The sequence below is a fragment of the Dromiciops gliroides genome, chromosome 6, assembly GCF_019393635.1.
Source record: "Dromiciops gliroides isolate mDroGli1 chromosome 6, mDroGli1.pri, whole genome shotgun sequence".
NCBI lineage: Eukaryota > Metazoa > Chordata > Mammalia > Microbiotheria > Microbiotheriidae > Dromiciops > Dromiciops gliroides.
This window is the reverse complement of record NC_057866.1, coordinates 226,253,630-226,276,887: the sequence shown is the minus strand read 5'-3', so window position 1 is coordinate 226,276,887 and position 23,258 is coordinate 226,253,630. Positions and strand designations below refer to the sequence as shown.

Here is a 23,258-nt window from a genome sequence, read left to right as displayed (position 1 = left end):
AATAAATAATAAAAAAGAGAGGACAAAATTTCAAGAAAACTAACCAAGGCAGTGAAAAAAATCTGATGTGAGATGCTTTCTCATATCTCTTCTTTAGGGTAAAATTTGGTCATCATAATTTTGCAATATTCTGTTTTTATAGTTTTGTGTGGTATAGTGGATAGGACTGGGCCTGGAGTCAGGAAGACTTGTCTTCCTGGATTCAAATCCGGCCTCAGATACTAGCTGTGTGACCCTGGGCAAGTCACTTCACCCTGTTAGCCTCAGTTTCCTCATATGTCAAATGAGCTGGAGAAGGAAATGGCAAACCCTTCCAGTATCTTTGCCAAGAAAACCCCAAATGGGGTCACAAAGATTTGGACATGACTGAAAAATGACTGAATAACAACAGTTCTGTTTCCATTGTTGTAGTCATAAATATTACTTTCTTGGTTCTGCTTCCTTCACTTATTTCTTAAAGATCTTCCCATGCTTCTCTGTATTCATCATTTCTTATACCATAATAATATTCCATTATATTAATGTGCCACAACTTGTTTAGCCATTCCCCTTTTTGCTTCTACCAAAAGTTCTATTATAAATATTTTGGTGGACTCTTGGGGACCTTTTCTTTTTGTCATCGACTCCATAGAGTCATCTCCCAGCAGTGGAATTTCTTGGTCAAAGGGTGTGATGGGTAAAGTTCTCTTTTAGAATGGGTTTGGTGTTGGAACAGAAGGAGATAAAAGGAAGTTTACTTAGATATAAAATAAAAAGAGTATTGAACAAAGTCTTTCTGCCCGCAAGTTCAACTTTCTAGTCACTAGGCCATGCTATCTCTTAGAGTAGACTGGAAACTCCATGAGGGCAAGCCCTTATATAAAGTTTGTTTTTCTTCAGTGCCTAGCCCTGAAAACATTAGGTATTTAATTCACTTTTGTTCCATTTGTTTCATGACAGTTGAGTCGACTGAGTCTGCCAGCCCAGATTCTGTGGTCTGTGGATAGTTTTTTTTTTTTTTTTTTTTGCGGGGCAATTGGGGTTAAGTATCTGTGGATAGTTTTGATGTGCTAAGGCTGACTGTTCAACTTTACTTCTGTTAAACTAGTATAGGTGGGGGCCCTCCTGACACACAGAAGATGAACAAGTTTTGGTTTATGAGCAACTGACACAATGAAATTATGTATCTTTCAAAGTATCAAATAATTTACCCTTAATGTTGCAGGAACACATTTTCTATTTTTTGTTTGTAAAGTTTTTTTAGTTCAGGAATTAAGGATTTTACCCCATCTGGCTGTTCAATAATACTAAATGATATATCAATTTATTGACAAATAGCAGTCTCCGTGTTCAGGTCTTGCCTCTGACATATACCTCTGTGTGACTGCAGACAAATTTTACACTGCCTTATTGCCTCAGGCAGCTTTTCAAGTCTGTCAGTTATAGAGGAGTTGCTGGGAATTTCCCAATCAATGAAATCACAGGTCTGTATTAAAAAAAAAATCATTGATTACCTAGATTTTGTGCCTGTCTCTGGATTCTCTGTTTTAAAGTGGTTACTAATAATTTCTTTATCTTTCCTTAAATTGAATTTTTTAAATCAACAAACATTCATTTTCCCTGCTTCCTAAAAAAAGAAGAAAAATACACTCCTTGCAACGTATATTCATGTACAAAAGTGTCTGTTTCATCAGTTCCGTTGAGTCCATGACCTCTCTATTAGGAGGTGGGGGACATGCTTTATCACTGGTTCTCTGGCATCATGGTTGGTCCTTGTGTTGCTTAGAGTTCTGAAGTCTTTCAGAGATGTTCATTCTTGCAGTGTTATTGTGTAAATTATTCTCCTGTTTCTGCTCACTTTTCTCTGTATTAGTTCACATGGGTGTTCCCAAGTTCCTCTGAAACTGTCCTTCTCATAATTTCTTATGGTGAAATAATATTCTATCACATTCATATGCAACAATTTTTCCAGCCATTCCCCATTTGATGGGCATCCCCTTGATTTCCAATTCTTTGCCACCACAAAAAGAGCTTTTTCTTCTTTCTTTGAGCAGGTAGGTGGTATGGTGGATAGAGCACTGGGCTGGGAGTCAGGAAGACACGTTCAAATGTGTCTTCAGACACTTACCAGCTATGTCATCCTGGGCAAGTTATTTATCCTCTGTCTCAGTTTATTCAACTATAAAATGAAGACAATAATAGAACCTACCTCCTACAGTTGTTGTTTGGCTAAAATGATATCATATTTATAAAGTACCTCACATATAGAAGGTGCTATATAAATGCTTCCTACCTTGGGGGTATAAGCCTAGTAATAATAATAATAATTATTAATATTTATACAATGCTTATTTCTGTGCCCGGCACAGTGCTAAGTGGTTTATAATATTTATTTCTCACAACACTGGGAATTAGGTACTGTTATGATTTCCATTTTACAGGTGAGGAAATTGAGGCAAAAAGAGGTTAAATGACTTTGCTCTATCTATCTCTCTCGGCCCTGTGTTACCTAGCTGTCCCAGGAGTGGTGAGCAGAGATTACTATTGGGGCAGAATTCATATTGCTTTCTAGAATGGTAGGACCAATTCCCAGATCTGCCAATAATGCCTTAGCATGTGTCTTTTCCCATTATCCCTGCAACATTTGTCATTTTCCTTTTTAAAATCAACCTTGCTGGGGGCAGCTAGATGGCACAGTGGATAAAGCACTGGCCCTGGATTCAGGAGGACCTGAGTTCAAATCTGACCTCAGACCCTTGACACTTACTAGCTGTGTGACCCTGGGCAAGTCACTTAACCCTCACTGCCCCACCAAAAAATAAAAAAAATTAAATAAAAAAAAATAAAATCAACCTTGCCAATCTGATGAGTGTGAGGTGGCTGATGATCTCTCTATTCTTAGGTCCAATGACTTTTTCTCAGCTCTCATCCTCCTTGACCTTTCTGCAGCTTTTTGACACTATTGCCCAACCTCTGGATCTGTGTAAATTCTTGTTTCTTGGTTTCCATGACATTGTCCTCTTCTGGTTCATCTCCTACCCCTCTGGCTTTTCCTCAGTTTCTTTTGGACCAAACTGGACTATTGCTATTCCCCCAACTCAGCATTCCATCAACCACATTCAAGCATTTGGAGAGGCCATTCTACATTCCTGGAATTCACTTCTCTTCCTCTCAGAATTATCTTTTTTCAAGTCTCAGCTCACCTTTATGGGGCCTTCCCTCTTCTTCTCTGTTGTTAGGGATCTCTCTTTCCTCAAACTATCCTGTATTTAGTATATGTGTATGCGTAATCTCTTTTTTTTGGGGGGGGGGAGCAATGAGGGTTAAATGACTTGTCCAGGGTCACACAGCTAGTAAGTGTCAAGTGTCTGAGGCTGGATTTGAACTCGGGTCTTCCTGAATCCAGGGCTGGTGCTTTATCCATTGAGCCACCTAAATGCCCCTCATAATCTCTTTCTTACTACAATGTCAACATCTTGTAGGCAGGGACCGTCTCAATTCTGTATTTATATTTTCAGTGCCTAGCACTCAGTAGATGCTTAATAAATGCTTAATGGTTAATTGAAAATTACTCCTGATCAGGAATTGTGTTTTCCTTTCATTTTAATGATTTACATAGTTCAATAAGTGTCTGATTCCTCTTGAAAGATGACTTCAATTATGATTATGTTCTTGGATTAGAAACAATGTATAGTTGTTTGGGGAAAGAAAGGGAAAGAACGTGGCTTAATTCTATTAATGGAAATATTCATTTTAATATGTTTTTCCTAGTCTCTCTCATCTTAAAACTTTTCTAGGTTTTTTTGACTTTTCTTTCGAAAATATGATAGCACAGACAATACGAACACTGCCTAAAGGCACTAGAGTGCCTAAGTACTCAAATTTGAAATATCTGTCAAATCATTCTCATGTGAAAGGGAGCCTTATTGTTCATTGCACAATAGACTCTACAGGGGGTCCCCAAACTCTTGGTCCAGGTTTTAAACTATTCAAACTTAAACTTCTGTCTGCCTCAGTTTTAATAATTTATTGAAGCTCAAAGCTACACTAAGACATATACATGGGGGGACTGTCTCAGGAATTTTTAGATTTCCTTATTAGCTATAATTTTGCTCATTAGAAGGAAGTGAGAAGAAGATGAGAAAAATGGACCAATTAGGAAAACACGAAGCTTTTTAAAGCAGGTATTGGGGAGGTAGGGTCGGAGTAGCATCAGAGAACTTGGATTCAAATTTTAGTTCTACCACTGACTCCTTGTGTGACCTTGGGCAAGTCACTTAACTTTTTGGGGACACAGTTTCCACTTCTGTAAAATGGACTAGTTGCCCATTCAGGCATCTTCCAGTTCTCAGTGTATAATTCAGGACTGATCTATTTCATTTACTGGGGACCTGCTAACTGTTGCTAACCAGTAGGTGGCAACATTGTTAGCTTTATCACAATAATGAAATTGTATTCACTTATGCTTTATAAATTCAGCTTTCTTTGTAATCTCTTTTAGAGCCCTATACAAAGTCAACACATTTTCTAACAAAACGTAGAGATAATCTAAAATAGAGTCCAAGCAATGAGATCTGAACGATTTTTATCATTGAATAAATACTTCAAATTGCAACTCACTTTCATTGGAAAGGGGCTTAAAAAAACATGTATTCCTTTTCTCTATGTATCATAGCTATCAAGATTTTCCCAATGAGCAATTTATTTTCTTTTCCTTAAAATGTTACTTTGCTGAAGCTGTATACGACAGGCTAGCTCGATTGATCCCTTGTGAGATACATTTGAAGGTTAAGTAACTACAGATCTCAGCTAATCCTTTGTAATCTGCTCTGACTAAATGGACATCTACATGCGTGCACACAGGCTCCTGAATGCTTGGGATTTGGTTTTTAGCTTTTGTTCTAATATTCTTTAATAGGAGGGATGCATCGATTGGCTTATTTGGGCCTCGTATTTAGCATTTTTGGAGGAGTGAGCACTTCGTGTCCTTCGCAATGCACCTGTGATTCCCCCAGCAGAAGTGATGGTACCGGCTCAAGGTATGCATTTATGACCTTTACAAAATTTAATTCCACGTACAAAGATGTAGGCTGACAATGGTGTCATAGAGTCTTCTCTCCCATGGCAGAGACAAGAAGCAATCATGTTTTTATCCACAACCAGAAAGGGGAGGTTTAACCTGCAGGAGCTGTATCTTCCTACTTTGTGATTATTTGCTGACAAATAATATTTACTCTGCCTTTCCTGTTTTTGTTCAGTGTCCAAGCTTTTAAAACATCTTCAGGTCTTATGAAACCACAGAACACATTCTTATTTGGCCTATTTCCCCCAGATTATTCATAGGCAGAACATTTTTGTTTTCTTTGGGAAGTGAAATGGTTTCCTTAAGCACACAGGTAAATCTCAGCCTTAGGGGAGAGCCCAGCAGGCATAAGGAAGATTAGTGCCTACATGCCAAGTCCAGCTGATCTACAGAAAAGTGTACCTAGCCGTTGCTGGTTTGGGTTTCCTATTGTGTAGTTCTGACCACGACACCCAAAAGGTGAAGAAGAAAGGGAAATAGTGATGATGATGGCGGCGGCGGTGGTGATGCCAATGACAATGATGGCAATAGCTAACATTTATGTGATGTTTACTATGTGCCAGGCCCTGTGCTGAGCACTTTCTAGTTATTCTCTCATTTGAGCCTCACAACAACCCTGAGAAATAGCTACTATTGTTAGCCCAATTTTACACTTGAGGAAACTGGAGCAAACAGTTCTTAAAAACATCGATGAAATTAGAGAAGAATGCGTACTTTTCCCTGTTAGTCTCAATGGGCTTTTAAAAATGCAACTTAAAAAAAATCGACTTCTGTGTGGCAGAGACAAGGTAGAAACTCATAGGTTGCTTTAAACAGGTTTTAGGATCATATTAGAAATCTTTAAGAAATGCCAAATATTGTTCTTGTTGCTAATGAGGGAGTGGTTTAATCAGTGGAAATCCTGATCAATTGATTCTCCCTTTAAGGAGAAAGGGAAGAGAACAAGCATTTGTTAAGTGCATACTATGCACTAAGCACTGTGTTAAGCACTCTACAATTATTATCTTATTTCATCCTCACAGCAACTCTGGGAGGTAAGTGCTATTATTACTCCCATTTTACAGATGAAGAAAATGAGGCAAACAGAGGTTAAGTGACTTGCCATGGGGCACACAGTCAGTAAGCGTCAGGTTGGATTTGAATTCAGGACTTCCTGACTGTAGGCTCAACATTCTATCCCCTTTGCCAACTACCTTCCACTCTATTTGTCAGAAAGGGGCACCTCCCATACAACTACATAAATAGAATGGGCCCTGATATTTTTTCAGAGAATCTGCTAAATGTTGTAAATAACAAAAAATTACATGGGGAGACAGGTGAGGGAAAGGGAAGCATGCCACAATGAAAATCTAAGACTGTCTCACCTTGCCTCTTGTCTTTCCTTAAGGGAACTGAACTGAGGATTTTAAAAAACAATAATGAGTAACAGAATAGAATCATTCAATTCATGGTTGGAAGCATAAAACAGAAACATTTCTGAAAAGGCTGTGGCAGCTATTCCATGACTTCTAACCAGACAGTTTTATTTACCTGAGGAGTCATTGGAGGCTGTGGGTGCAGGGATGCAGAACAGTTACTAATCACTCACCCCAACCCACCCATAAAAATAATGAGTGCCCCTCTTATTTTTTCTCACCAGTTATACACCAGTTTGCATACTGTCAAACCAGTGATGCCTACCAGAGAGTCTGTTAAAAGCCAAGACTCTCTGGGGTTCTGAGTTTGAGGCTGAAATTGAGCCCAGAGTGAGGAGGACGATTGTCTTTAACAAGTTCAGCGGGGCAGCTAGGTGGTGAAGTAGATAAAGCACCAGCCCTGGATTCAGGAGGACCTGAGTTCAAATCCGGCCTCAGACACTTGACACTAGCTGTGTATCCCTGGGCAAGTCACTTAACCCTCATTGCCTTGCAAAAAAACCTCCAAAAAATAAGTTCAGGCAGCAGAGTCAGGAGGCCTGAGTCTGAATGAATCCCTCCTCAGTACTTACTAGTTGTGTGATCATGAGTAAATCACTTAACCTCTAGTGAAAATCATGCTTGCACTTCCTGACTCTCAGGGTTTTGTGAGAGAAGTGCTTTTTAGACTTTAGTCTTGTATAAATGTGAGTCTGATTATTGTTATTATGGTCTTTTCTTTGACTTTATTACAAAATGTCCTTGTAATAATGTTCCTACCTTGCCTTCCATCCAGCAGTGTGGAGACACAAAGCAACCTAAGTAGCACAAAGTAATATTTGTTAATGGGTTTTGCTTTGCATTTTTTAAATTTTATGCAGTACTGTATTACAATTAAGAGGGGGCAGCTAGGTGGCACAGTGGATAGAGCACCAGCCCTGGAGTCAGGAGGACCTGAGTTCAAATGAGGCCTCAGACGCTTGACAGTTACTAGCTATGTGACCCTGGGCAAGTCACATAACCCCAGTTGCCTCACACACACAAAACCCAACAAAAAACCCCCCATAACCAAGAGCTGTAGCATAATAGTTTTTATCATCTTCCTTAGAATTTTCAAAACTGTAGCATTTTAAAAATTTGTCATAGTTTGGGGAAAAAAAAGGATTCTGAGAGTAGGCAAAGTTAGCGCTTCTCCATTCATCCCCCACTCTCTCATTTCTCTCTCCTTTTCTCTTCCCCTGCCTCCTTCCTCTCAGCAGCTAAATGAAATGGTGGGCTTGGAATCAGAAAGCCATGAGTTCAAATTTGACCTCAGACATTTACTGCCTGTGTGACCCTGGACACGCCCATTAACCTCTGTTTGCAACTATTAAATGAGGATAATAACAGAATATAACTTGCAGGGTTTTGGGGAAGATCAAATGAAATAATATTAATAAAACACTCCCTGGAGCATAGTAGGCACTTTATAAATGCTTATGCTCTTCTCCCTTTTCCTTTCTCTCTTTCCCTCTCCCTTTCCTTTCCCCATTTCATATGCAGTGTGTTCTAAAAGTCTTAGTGCATTCTTTAGCTATGAGCACTTCACACTGTGTTAAGACTTTTTGGACACTTGTATATTTTATATACACATCGAGCTTGATTGAATAAACCAGATATATGTATATGTGTGTATATATATACACATATACATACACATACACATACATGTACAATTTCTCTTACTTTCTCAGTCTCTTTCCCCTTCCCTTTCTTCCCTGCCTCCTTCCTTCTCCTCCTCCCTCTTCTCTCTTTCTCCCTCCAAACATAAATGAAGGTAAATCAATCAAATCACTCCACCCATGGGGTAAACTGAAGCCCCACTTCCATTTAAAGTGTGTCAAGATGAGAACTAGATGAGAACATTTCTCTAGTGAATGAATTTATCACTTACATCAAGCTGAACCCATTAACATACAGACATTTTGTACATGTGTGTGAATGTGTGCATTTTTATATCATACACAATGCAGCTCCTAGCAAGCAATTCTCACACTCTCCCTGTCCTTGCAGATCAGCACCTTCTCTGCCACTGAAAGTCTTAGAGAAGAGTCTGGGGCCACTCAGAGCTGGATTACATAGCTAGTGTGTGGCAGAGTTGGGACTCAAACCCAGGTTTTCTTGACTCCTAATACAGTCTCTGTCCACTCTACCATATTTGACTTATTCCCATTTACCCCCAGGTTAAGTGAGGTCCCAAGGCAGCCAGCCTCAGGACCAGATCTTCTGATCTGTTCTTTCCACTGTATGCTCTATCTCCCTCTCCAGTGCGTCCAATGATGTACTTTTGAGAACATAGTCAAGGAAATGTTGCCCTATAATTAAAGTTCTACTTGATTATAAAATTAATAATCACTAAAGAAAGCATAGAAGCTCAATCTTCTTAGAGGCAGCTAGATAACACAATGGATAGAGCATTGGACCTGGAGTCAGGAAGACCTGAGTTCAAATCTGCCCTCAGACACCTATTAGCTGTGTGACCTTGGGCAAGTCACTTTTTCTCTGCCAGCCTGTTTCTGGGGATGATAATAGCAGCTATATCTCAGGGTGATTGTCAGGATAAAATGAGATAAAAGGTTTGCTTTGCATATCAATATGTAAATGCTATCAATTATTAATCTATGAAATTTATACCTTTCTGGGATGAAGAAACTCAGGAATCAATGGCTCCAAGTAGAGGTAATGAGCCCCCTTTCATTCTGAGTATTGCACGCTCTCCTAAAGATCTTTCCATACACTTGTGGCACCTCATGTTCCTTCTGAGCTATCTCAAGGCACCCTAGCTCACCATGTATGGCTGTACACGCTTGCTGTAGTTTCAAGGTGGTTAAGCATCCCTATTGGTCAGACATGGCATTTTGCAGGCCAGCTTTCATTATTGTCATAGCTTACCATCGCTACACAACCCTTTACAGAACCTTTTGGTGTTCACTCCTCAGAGCAGACCTCAGGGGGGCTTTTTCTCTTCTTTTGGTCCCCCTAAAATGTGATTTCATCTGCATGAAGAATGCCCAGCAAGGAAACCTCTCCCTTTCAATGTAGATATATAACTGCTCTGCAGTTTATAATCTTAGAAAGCTGCCTCGTGCCAGGGTCAGCAAAGGGCAGTCCAGGAACTGAGTATGGCTTTTGTATTTTAAAATGCCCTGGCCTAGGGAACTACACCCAGAATTGCATGGCTAGTACATGTCCCAGCCTGGACTTGAACACAGGTCTTGTTGACTTAAGGCTGGCTCTTCAGACATGAAACCATATTGCCTATTTTGGCTTTTGACATCTCATGGTAAAGAAATGAAGCTGGAATAAGAGGACTTGGGCCTTTACATTTATTAAGTACCTACTATGTGCCAGGCACTATGCTAAGTACTGGGAATATGAAAAAGAAGCTTATAAGCTAATGGGGGAAGACAACATACAAATGGAAGATGAAGTGGGGGGTGGGTGGAGGTAGCTGAGGCAGGGGACTAGTGGGGTTAGTATCTGAGACAAGATTCTAACCTATGTCTTCCTGACTTAAAATCTATTGTTCTATCCTCAGCACCAGTGATGTCAAACTCAAAGAGAAATGGGAGGCAGGGTCACTAAATTTTATATAAGGATCCCTATGGGCCACATATTAGGGCAGCTAGGTTGCACAGTGGATAGAGCCCTGGGTCTAGAGTCAGGAAGATGAGCTCAAATCCAGCTTCAGACACTTACTAGCTGAGTGACCCTAGGCATGCCACTTAACCTTGTTTGTCTCAGTTTCCTCTTCTGCAAAATGATCTGGAAAAGGAAATGGCAAATCACTCCAGTATCTCTGCCAAGAAAACCCCAAATGGGGTCACAATGAGTTGGAAAAGACTGAACAACAGCCCACATATTGACTTAGAAAACCATGTTTATTATATGTATGTATATATGTGCATAATATATAATTCATACATCAACATGTTAAAATCAGATTGGAACTTTTTGGGGGGAGGGGTGGGGCAATGAGGGTTAAATGACTTGCCCAGGGTCACACAGCTAGTAAGTGTCAAGTGTCTGAGGCTGGATTTGAAGGTCCTCCTGAATCCAGGGCCGGTGCTTTATCCACTGCACCACCTAGCTGCCCCAGATTGGAACTATATTTTAATTTGATTGCGCTGCATTTGGGAATGTTGGGGGCTTTATGGGCCTACAGGCCACAAATGTGACACCTCTGTTCTACATGACCTAGCATTTCTAACTCTATGTTCTGAAATCTGCCATCCCTCCCGACTTAAACCCTTAGATAGTGTCTTTCTATCTCTGGTTAACATATGTGAGTAAATTGTCAACACTTTTAGGGTGGCCCCAGGGCATGCAGTACATTACTGGTCAGGTTGACATTAGAACTCAAAACTTCTAGTTTATTGATTAGTTAAAAAGAGCATATAGTGCATTCTAGTAAATTAAATTACTGCAGAACTTTAAAAAAACAACAGCCCTCCACAGCATTATACTTGAAACTCATGCTTAGGGCAGTGAACCTATATCTATACTTATGTCTACTTAATGGCCCTTTACAAGTAGGTCACTCTAAATGAAAGAGTCCCAATGGACAGAGAATCCCACAGAATTGGCATTTGAGGATGTAAGTTTCTTTCTGTTTGTTCATCCTGCCTTGGCTGCACTTAGGTTGGTGTTGTGCAATGACCCAGATATGTATGAGATTCCTACAAACGTTCCTGTGGACACAATGAAGCTCCGAATAGAAAAGACTGTCATACGAAAGATCCCCACTGAGGCCTTCTACTACCTGGTAGAGCTCAAGTACCTCTGGGTGACTTACAACTCTGTGGCCAGCATTGATACCGGCAGCTTTTATAACCTGAAGCATCTGCATGAGCTGCGTTTGGATGGCAATTTGCTGACTGCTTTCCCCTGGGAATCTCTGCTGGAGATGCCCAATTTGCGGACCCTGGATTTGCACAACAACAGAATAATCAGTGTGCCAGTTGAGGCCACCAGGTACCTGAAGAATCTCACTTACCTGGATATATCAAGCAACAGACTCACCACTTTGCCTCCTGACCTTTTGGACACCTGGACCCACTTCTCAGCAGATTTAGTATCTAGAGGCATGGGCCTTCCACCATCAAGAATCATATTAGGTAAGTACATCTGTTTCTTTGTTTCTTTTTCACTCACAGATGATGGCTCTGAGTGCCAGGTACTACCATTAATGGTCGTGGTTTTAATTTGGTGTTCTCGTTAGAGCACCAGACTTGGAATCAGAAATGCTTGAGTTTGAATCCTGGCTCAGACATTTAATAGTTGTGTCATCCTGGGCAAATCACTTAAACTCAGCCTCAGTTTTCTATTTGGAAGTAATAAATAAATAAAGTATATAAATAACATATAAATAAACATGTAAATAAATAAATAAATGAAGTGAAGTGGAGATAATAATAGCCCCTACTTCACAGGGTTGTCATGAGGATCAAGTGAGATAGCATACATAAAACTTTCTTAAAGTGCCGTAGAGATGCTGCCGCTGCTGATTATACTTCTTATGAACTAACCTCATTATTATACTCTACTCATGCTCTGGACAATACGAGATGGGTTTCTTTGGGCATGGAACTTCAAGAACCAAGGCGTGTCTACTTTTAGAGGTCCCCATAGACATAAGACCTGTTGGGACATCTGAATTTCCAACATTTTTGCCAGCTCAACCCTCTCCCAATACTAATGTGATCATAAGCTTTGAGCTGAAAGGACCTTAGAAGAAATCTCATTCAAACTCTTTATTTTACAGATAAGGAAGGTCATAGAGCTAGTAAGTGTCAGAGAATAAGGCTTTGAACCCAGGTCTTCTAGCTCGAAATCCAGTAATCAACAACCACAGTTTCTTTTCAATTTTACAAACATTTTGTTTATTATGTGTGAAGTCCTATGTTTTTGTTGTTGAATTATTTCAGTTGTGTCTGATTCTCGGGGTTTTCTTGGCAAAGATATTGGAGCAATTTGCCACTCCCTTCTCCAGCTCATTTTACAGATGGAGAAACAGAGGCAAATAGGGTTAAGTGACTTGTCCAAGGTCACACAGCTAGTAAATGTCTAAGACCAAATTTGAACTCATGAAGATGTCTCCCTAACTCCACCCTGGCACTCTATCCACTGTACCACCTAGCGGTCCAAAGTCTTAAAGAGATAAAGTCCTAAGCTACCCTCAGGACACTTTAGTTTTCACTCTGATTTCTTTAAACATTTCTTTGGGCAAGTGTCTTTGTGAGCCTTTGGGGTGCAGGGGCGAGGAAAACATCCAAGGAAACTCCTTTCGAATTGTCTCTGAACTTAAAGAGGGTCCTAGCAATAGGACCACTGGTTAGCTCTGCCTCCTCAGCCTGTCCAGGTTGCTATTTCATTGGCCACAGCTAAGTACATGGCTATTCTATGATATTTGTGTCTATGTTGTCATATGTAATTTTATATGTTTATATGTGTAATTCGATACATCTCATATAAATCTCTTTATAAATCTTTTATATATTTCTTTACTTTGGTATGTTTCTTGTGTATCTATCCTCCTTCCCTTCTTAGAATGTTAATCATTGAAAAGCAGGGAACATAGAAAGAACGTTAGACTTGAAGATATGGGTTTGGATACTTGCTCTGTCATTTACTAGCCATGTGACCAAGGGAAAATCATGTGATCTCAGTTTGATCATCCGTAAATGGGGATAATACTACTTAGGGTACCTTTCTCACAAGGTTAATGTGAGGGGAAAGCACTTTGTCAAGGAAAAAGCACCAGAGATGTCAGTCATTTATAGGGAGGTCGGGGCAGCTAGATGGCACAGTGGTTAAAGTCCTGGCCCTGGAGTCAGGAGTACCTGAGTTCAAATCCGGCCTCAGACACTTAACACTTACTAGCTGTATGACCCTGGGCAAGTCACTTAACCCCAATTGCCCTGCCAAAAAAAAATCAAAGAAATAAAACAAAGCACTGAGAAAAATGGCAGATGGAAAACGAGAGGAAAGTTGGTCAGCAACATTTGTAGGGAGGTGAAGAGGAAATCTCGGAGGATGATAGCATTTCCATTTGCCAAATGATTATCTGCAAAATGTGTAGCTAGTTAATTAATGACGCATAATGTAAAGCGCACTTCCACAAGTCACAATGTTTTTTGGGTATTGGCTTCAAATTTAGAATAGATGCCCAATAATTCTCAGATCTATTTATCCAGCCCTAGTCTATTTATTTAGGTTCTACTTATTCTATTCCATGCTATTCTATTCTAAGTTTATTTATTATTCTATCCTTAGTTTATTTATTTATCCCTGACCTCCAGTCTCAAATCACTGATTGTTTATTGACCATGTCAAACTGGATGTTCCATGTTGTGGTTGTCAGTCATTCAGTCATGTATAACTCTTCCTGACACCATGGACACCAATGCTGTCCATGGGGATTTTCTTGGCAGAGGTACTGGAGAGGTTTGCCATTTCCTTCTCCAGCTCATTTTACAGATGAAGAAACTGAGGCAAACAGCGTGAAGTGACTTGTGTCTGAGACAGGATTTGAACTCAGGTCTTCCTGACTCCAAACCCAGCTCTCTATCCATCTAGCTGCTTATGTCTCATAGACATCTTAAACTCCATGTGCTCAAGATGGAAATCATTATTTTTCCTCCAAAATCCTCCTCCATTCCAAACTTTTGTATTACTGTTGAGGGTGTTGCCATCTCTTTAGCCCCTGGCTCTCTTTGAGATGACCTCCACTTTACCTAGTGTCTCTCATATATGTATGTAGTTGTTTGCATATTGTTTTCCCTGTTAGACTATGAATTTCATGGGGGCAGGGACTGGTTTTCTCTGTCCTTTCCTTGCCTTATCCTTATGTATCCTTATTTATGTGTGTTTATCTGTATTTTTGTTGGTTTGTTTGTCTAGTTATTTGAGCCTGAGTCTCCCTAACTTGCCCAGGTTGGAAATGCATGGGTTACTAAAAGGGCCCTTCATTGACAGAACATTTCTAGAACTTAAACCTGTTTCATTTTTCCAACCAGGGCTGGTTTGTTCCACCTTTAGCAATCTGCTGCCCGTACTGCAGCTCATATTGTGAACAGCTGAATGGCTTGGCCCCTGCAGCTCATATTCCTGAGCTGAAGCAATCCACCAGTCTCGACCTCTCCTGTATTAGGGATTACTGCTTGGACCACCAGGGGCCCAGCATCTTCTATGCATTTAAAAATATTTCATGACATTCCCTTTTAAAATATCACTATCACTAACCCTCACCTTCCCCCAACAAAAGCCCTCTCTTGTATAAATGATTCTTGATAGAATGTTTATTGATAAGTATATTACTATATTTTTTCCCCAAAGAAGCATTCATACTATTGCACTCTTTCAACCAATGATTCAATTAAAGAGTTAAATTTTTGGCTCCCTGGGCAGGAGAGAAGGGACGGGGGTATATCAGGAAATGAATATGATGCAAAACCATAGTTATCAATAAAAATATGATTAATTAAAAACACATCTTGGTATTTTCTCTCTTAGTTGGACCTCTTCAACTATTCCATTTCTGTTGCATAAAATGAGTAAAACACCAATCTAATAAAGATACTTAGCTTTTATGATTTTGTCAATAAAAAATGCAGCTATTCGTAAATATGTTTTAATTACTGAGATAGCTTTAGCTTTGCACTACAAGTAACTTTCCTTAGTTCCCTATATCCGACCCTAAAGCACCCATTTATACCACCAGATTCTGTAAAGAATAGCATTTATTTATGTTGTTAATGCTGTGTGCGTGTTGGGAGGGAAGAATATATTTAGGAACCTTTTCCCAAAGGCAGCTAGGTGGTGTAGTGCATAGAGTGCTGGTCCTTGAGACAGGCTGAGCTGAGATCAAATCAGGTCTCAGATACTTACTAGCTCTTTGTCCTTGGGTAAGTCACTGACTACCTTAGTTTTCTTAACTGTAGAATGGGAATAATAGTAGTACCTACTTCTGGGTTTGTTGTAAGGTTCAAATGCCCAGCACATAGTAGGTGCTTAAACACTTGTTTCCTTCTTTCATTCATAAATACGATCTCTTTCTCATTAATAATAGCTTGCATTTATATAGTGCTCTAAGATTTGCAAAGTACATAACAAATATTATCCTCACAATAATTTTCAAAGGTAGGTGCTAGTATTATCCTCATTCTAAAGCTAGTAAGAATCTGAGGTTGGATTTGAACTCAAGTCTTCCTGACTTGAAGTCCGGTGTTCTTTCTACAGTGCCTTCTAGGTGCCAACAAGTGTAAGAATCTCTGTAGCAAGGAATATAAACATGCATATGTGTATATACATATATATGTATTTGTGTTGTGTATGAGTATGTGCTTATGTATATGCATATGCATATGCATATATTTAATGTTATGCATTGTCCCATATGTTGTCAATCAACAAACCCTTAAAATTGGTGCCTACTATTTGACAGGCACTGTGCTGGGAGGTGAGGATAAAAGTACAAAAAAAAGAAACATGGACCAATCTTTACCTTTATGGAGCAGACCACAGCTTCTTAGGAAGACCAAGGCTGCCAGGGAGTTTTCAGTAAATAATGGAATACTTTGGTTTGCATTCATTGGCCTTTACTCAAGGATACTAAGGCAAAATAAATTAATTTATTCCAACTACTTCAATTGTGGCTAGTTTGTTATTTTAAATGAATGCTGAGCAGCTAACAGATTAGCTTCAGAATGGCTGGGACCTTTTTTCCTCCAGGGGAAAATACCCTTGGAGATGGCCCACAATCTCCAATTGCTGAGAGTATACTTAATTTTAAAAACTTCAACACTTGAAAGTCATTTCAGGGCTAGGGTACAGAGGTACCTCATTTTTCTGGCTGCTCTGTTTTTTCATCTTTTTATTTTGCAAGAGTATTCAAATTGTGGATTGCTTTAGTTGACTTAAAATGATTTTATGTAATATATCATTTCAAAAATTCAAAGCATGCCACAAATATATTACATATTACATACATAGCCATTTTATATATTCATTTTATGCTTTGAAATTTTAAAAATTAATGTTATGTTCATTTATTATATTGCATATTCATTGCACACATTTTCATTTAATGAAAATGATATGCTACTATACCAATGGAATATTCATTCAATGAAAATGAATGTATTATATAATGTTGATTTTTTTTTTTTTTGGTGGGGCACACAGCTAGTAAGCGTCAAGTGTCTGAGGCTGGATTTGAACTCAGGTCCTCCTGAATCCAGGGCCCACACTTTATCCACTGTGCCACATAACTGCCCCATGTATTATATAATGTGTCATATAAAATGTCATATATAATATATATCCATTTTATGCTTTACATTTTTTGAAAATCTATTTTCATAAAATTATTTTAATTCAACTAAAGTAACTATGTTATTCATTTCTAAATATTTCCTGATGAGGCAAATGCGGTAGAATGGAATGATCATTGAACTGAAAGGTAAGAAGACCTTTGGATTCTGGCACTAACTTATTCTGTGACCTTAGAAGAGGGAAAGACTGGGGCAGCTAGGTGGCGCAGTGCATAAAGCACCAGCCCTGGATTCAGGAGTACCTGAGTTCAAATCCGGCCTCAGACACTTAACACTTACTAGCTGTGTGACCCTGGGCAAGTCACTTAACCCCCATTGCCCCGCCAAAAAAAAAAAAAAAAGAAGAGGGAAAGACCAAGCCTTTATTAAGCACCTACTATGTGCTAGGCACTGTGCTAAGCACTTTACATGTCTTTTCTCATTTGTATAGGTACTATTATAATTCCTATTTTACAGTTAAGGAAACTGAGGCAGACAGGTCACACAGGGTCATACAGCTAGTAAGTGTCTGAGATCAGATTTGAACTCAGGTCTATTTGACTCTAGGCCCAGCCACTGTACCATCTGGCTGCCTATTAAAATACCTTAAGCAAATAATTTTACCTCAGTCTTTATTGGTAAAATATTACCTTCCCCACTGCTCAGGTGTTCTTTTGCTACTATTTTTTCTGCCAAGAGAATGACCTTTGGAATGAAAAGGACGGAACAAATAGAACTAACATTCCCAAGGTATGTGAGGTGATAAGTGAATGCTTAGCCATTCTCTCTCTCTCTCTCTCTCTCTCTTTTTTTTTTTGTTGTTTTTGTGGGGCAATGGGGGTTAAGTGATTTGCCCAGGGTCACACAGCTAGTAAGCGGCAACTGTCTGAGGCCACATTTGAACTCAGGTCCTCCTGAATCCAGGGCCAGTGCTTTATCCACTGTGCCACCTAGTTGCCCCCAGAGATGGCATTCTTATCACACTTACAGATGACTCAATGCTGGGAGTGATAACCAAAATACCAGGTAACAGAATTCAAAAAGATCTATGTCCTTCCAGCTACCTGAACCTGCACCAGGGTCCTGTTATCAATTTTAGCATAACTCTACTAAGGCTTGTTTTGTTCACTATTTTAAAGAAGTGATGTATTTTTTTTTTTTTGCAGGGCAATGAGAGTTAAGTGACTTGCCCAAGGTCACACAGCTAATAAATGTCAAGTGCCTGAGGTCAGATTTCAACTCAGGTCCTCCTGAATCCAGGGCCAGTGCTTTATCTACTGTGCCACCTAGCTGCCCTGAAGTGACGTAGTTTTAAAAATGGGGCTAGAACATTGGGCCAAATCTAAGAAGATGGTATTTAATAGAGATAAATGTAAAGTTTTATACTTGAATAGGAGAAATTGACTTCTTGAGTTCAGGAGGAGGGAGATATCGTTAGACAGCTGCTTGTCTGAAAAAGATTTGGGGCTGGAGGTTAGTGTACTCCAAGCTCAACATGGGTCAACAGTGTAATATGGTAGCCCCAAAATGAATGAATGGGATCTTGGGTTGCATTGAGAGGCATATCCTCCAGGCCTAGGCAATGATAATCTTGTGTACCAGGTTCTGGTCAGGCTGCATCTGATGTTTGGCGTTCAGTTCTGGCCACCCCATTTTAGGAAGGACTTTTTTTTTTGTGAGGCAATTGGGGTTAAGTGACTTGCCCAAGGTCACACAGCTGGCAAGTGTCAAGTGTCTGAGGCTGGATTTGAACTCAGGTCCTCCTGAATCCAAGGCCGGTGCTTCATCCACTGTGCCACCTAGCTGCCCCAGGAAGGACTTTGATAAGCTGCAGATCATTGGGTAGAGGGCAACAAGAATGGTACAGGGCCTTGAGTCTATGCAGCCTAGGGAGTTTGATGGAATTGATGTTTAGTCAGATGATGAGAGGAATGGGGCAGAGGAGGATATGATCAGGTATTTAAAGGGCTGTCATGTGGAACATTGATTATTCTTTGTTCTCTTTGGGCCTAACAGAGCAGAACCACAAACAATGGGTGGAGGTTGCAGAGTCAAATTCAGGAAATAGAACAGGAATAGAACAGGAAAAAAATTCCTGACAATTAGAGTTGTCCAAAAGAGGATTGGGCTGTCTCAGATTGCCCTTCACGAGGAAAGGTTCAGTCACCACATTCTGGGTGTGTTGTCTTGGGGATCGGCTGCCAAGGTGCTTTCAACTCTGAAATGGGAATAGGGGAATAAGCATTTGTTAGGAGCCTACTATGTGCTGAATACTTTATAAATACTATCTCCTTTGATCCTCACAACAACCCTGTGATTCCGTGATTGTCTCTCACAGGGCTATTGTAAAGATACAACAAGATACTGTATTTTGAAAATGGAGAAGGAAGGAGCAAAGTGCCCAGACACAATTAATCAAACATAACATTGAGAGTGATAATTTGACATGGGAAGACAAATAGTAATGATAACAAAACTCAAGAGGACATGACAATGAAGGAGGTAGAAATAATCCTTGTGTTAATGGGTATCCTTAGAGCATTGCCTGGGTGGACTAGCCTTTTCTGACACTTGGTCAATCATTTTTCTGAGGTGAGGAACCCTTGGGTTTTCTGTATAGGCTATATACCCACTTTGTGCTTCTTTTTAGAAGATTTCATGTGTTCAAAACTTGGCCAAAACCAAACCAAACCAAAACAAAAACCCTGTTATTTTAAATAAATGAGAAGATAGCTCTGCTCAATGCTGACTCAAGGAATGCTATGCACTTATTTCTTGGGATTCTTACGGCTCACAGCTCAAAATTCTGGCACAACTAAGTGGAAAGAGAGTTTTTTCTCATTTGCTAACTCGCGATGAAGTTTATTTACATTGACCTTCTATAGAACTGATTAATATGGTGGAATGTGTGATCTATTGGAAAACTTCCAAATTCTAGGAGGAAAACATTATAATGTCACAAAAAGGTATATGAGGTGGAGGAAAATCACCAAATTGTTTTAGACTCTTTAAAACAATTAAGAGGCTAATGGTTTACCTCTATTATTTGTAAATGAAGTAAACTCCGGTAGTTTTATTTAGTTTGGCCCCAGAAGGGATAAACTGACTTGACATGAAATCTATATTCTAATTATTCTATTGACTAGGATAAACTTTCAAGGTGGCTAGATAAAAGTTATATAACTTGACTTAAAAAAAACACAACACCAAACCATCTCTGGATAAGTAGGACAAAACCCATTCTAATAAAATGATAAACTTGTTAACTTTCCTACCTTGACCCTGACATCGTGATGTCATTTTGGTCTTCTTCAGATAAGAACAAACAACACCATCTGAGAAAAATAGAGATTTGCTATAAAGACAATGAATTAAAACCCACCTATTAGCTGTATGGGTTAATTTGAGGCATTCTCTGTTTCAGTCTGTCTTTGAGCAGTTTTATATCTATTGTCTTTTCTGTTTCTATTGTCTTTTAGATATGGTCTTTAGATATTAATCTATTGATTTCTTGTGCTTATGAAGATCTAATTTGTGAGTGTTCACCCTGGTAGGTGGAGACACAATTAACATAGTCTAGACCATTGGTTTATGCATGACAAACCCAACAGATAAGAAGGAAATAGGATTCTGAGTAGCTATCCTTCCAGTAAGGGAATGCATGCTCTTCAATCAGTGGCTCAAATTAGTGTGGAAATACACAGTTGGTGTTGTGCACTGATTCTGGACCTGCTTTCATTAAGTATGTGAGGGCCAAAATTTGATATACGGAGCGTTATTTGGGTGACTCGCTTTAATATTGGGGTCCTGGAAATATGAGGGACACGTTTAGGTTTAATCTCCCCTTTGAACTTTCCTTTTTATATATTCCTCCCAGGCCAATAAGAAAAGGAGCCTCTGAGCTTTAGTTCATAAAGGATCAGATTTTATTACTTGGGAATTAATTAAACCACAAAGGTGAAACCAATTAAGGAAATAAAGAAGTAGAAATACAGATAGATAGTCTTAACTCTAAGCTTAGCCTATGCAATCCCAGAGCATTCCCAATTAAGCTAGTTCAAAGGAATTTAGGGTTTTTCCATAATTGAACTCACCAACCCCGGTCAGTCTACAGTTGCTTGTCAGAACAAAACACGTGCCACCGCCAGGTCCAGGATGCCACCAGACTACCTGCCAGACCGAAAGAGTGAGAGCTTTTTAACACGCCCCGCCTACCAGAAGTTGACTCCCTTCCCGTGGCGTTCAGTTTTTCCTCCCCCAAAAGGGGAGGTCAGTAGCATATGTAATCTCAGGGTAGGCCAGATGTGGCCCCTCCCAAATGATTCAGCTAAAACTTTTGATATTAATCTTTACCACAAATAATTTTTACCACAAGTATTTTCATTAATGGTTTATTCACTTGAAGGTACTGTCCTTCCATAGAGGTGAAACTTCTGATTCTCTATTTGTTGTTGTTCAGTTGTTTCAGTTGTGTCTTACTCTTTGTGACCTCATTTTTGGAGTTTTCTTGGCAAAGGCAATACAATAGTTTGACAGTTCCTTCTTCAGGTAATTTTACAGATGAGGAAACTGAGGCAAACAGGGTTAAGTGACTTGCCCAGGGTCACATAGCTAGTAAGCATCTGAGGCCAGATTTGAACTCAGGAAGATGAGTCTTCTTGACTCTATCTGCTGCACCACCTAGTGTTGACATTAGACATGTATGCTGTCTAGTGATGGTTTCATCTAATCATTTATACATTCACTCTCAACACACATGGACCAAGTGCCTACTGTTTGCAAGGCATGGTGCTAGGGATATTAAGATGAAAGAAGACATAGCTCCCCTCTTTGATACATTTACAACCTAGTAATCTACATCAAGATCAGCTTGGTTGGCACCATAGTGCACAGATCACCAGGCCTAGAGTCAGGAAGAACTGAGTTCACGTTTGGCCTCAGATTCTTACTAACTGTGTGACCCTAGGCAAGTCCCTTAACCTTGTTCTCAGTTTCCTCATCTGTAAAATGAGCTAGAGAAGGAAAAGGCAAACCACTCCAGTATCTTTGCCAAGAAAACTCCAAATGAGGTTACAAAGAGTCAGACACAACTGAAAAGCAACTGAACAACAATCTACGCTCTGTCTCTGTCTCTCTGTCTCTGCCTCTCTTCTGGTTCCCATAGTGACCAATGGCATGTTCTATAGGATGACTGGCTGGCATTTGGGATGTTCTCTTTAACCACAGAATAACAGTTCCTCTTTCTGTGAAGCCCATACAAATACTGGGAGAAGTGTGTACAATGGAAGGAACATTAGATTCAAAGTCAGAGGATCTGGGTTCAAATCCTGGCTCTGAAATTTACAAGCTGTATGGGCTTGGAAAAGGCACTGGACTTCTCTCAGGCTCATTTTCCTTATCTGTAAAATGAGGATGTTGGATTAAATGGCCTCTAAGGGCTCTTCCAGTTCTAAATCTATGATTTTTTTTCAGTCATGTCTGAGTCTTTGTGACCCCATTTGGGGTTTTCTTGGCAAAGACACTGTAGTGATTTGCCATTTTCTTCTCCAGATCATTTTACAGATGAGGAAACAGAGGCAAACAAGGTGGTGACTTGTCCAGGGTCACACAGCTATTAAGTGTCTGAGGCCGGATTTGAACTCAGGTATTCCTGACTCCAGGGCCGGTGCTCTATCCACTGCATCACCTAGCTGCCCCGAACCCCTCAATCTTAATCTCATCAGCATCATTCTCTAACCGATTGAATTAACTAGGTCAGGCAGCTTTCATAAGTTAAAAATCATGGCTTATCCCTGAAGTTGAGTAAAGGAGCTTAATACCTTGTAGGGTAAGAGTTAATTCAAATTGGTCTTGATGAATTAGAGAACTGATAGCGCACAGAAGAAAGTCGAGTAGAAACAAGAACAGTGCTTTCCCCCTTTGTAAGAAACTAGGTGTGTCAAAAAACATAGAAGTCAGCAAAAAGTTCCATTATTACAAGAAATAGGAATATAGAAAGTGGAAGTGAATAGATTAGGAACTGGTTTTTACTATAGTGTGACCTCTTTGGGGGCTCTGCAGCCCCAATAAAATAATGACAAAATAAAATGTGACAAGCATGAGTGACAAAAAAGCAAATCTATTTTATTAGCATATTTTTATAATAAAATTATTATTTTATTTATTATGAAGGATTAAACATTTAGTAAATTCACTTTCTGAGGACAGGAACTATAACTACCGTTAAATCAGCTTTTATCCATGTGCAATAGTAGAGAAGAGAAGAGGAGCAACTAGGGAATAATAGCATATAGCAATATGGCCTTGGAGACAGGAAGGTCTGGATGCACTTATGGACTATGTGACCCTGGGCCAATCACTTAACCTCACTATGTCCCAGGCGGTCTCTAAGATTATAAATCACAGAGTAGATCCTGATCTGCATTCATTGAAAAAGTTTCCTCACTAGGA

The 23,258-nt window shown here is 39.6% G+C and overlaps 1 protein-coding gene across 1 annotated transcript in view; it reads left to right on the top strand.

Annotated features, from left to right (window-relative positions):
- Positions 1-4,902: 4,902 nt before the first annotated feature.
- The window catches only part of LRIT3 (leucine rich repeat, Ig-like and transmembrane domains 3), a 33,785-nt gene continuing 15,429 nt past the window's right edge, over positions 4,903-23,258 (top strand). Inside the window, exons 1-2 of the mRNA XM_043969783.1 lie at positions 4,903-5,018; positions 11,137-11,612. Coding sequence (XP_043825718.1) covers positions 4,903-5,018; positions 11,137-11,612 — 592 coding nt within the window. The remainder of the gene's footprint in view (positions 5,019-11,136; positions 11,613-23,258) is intronic.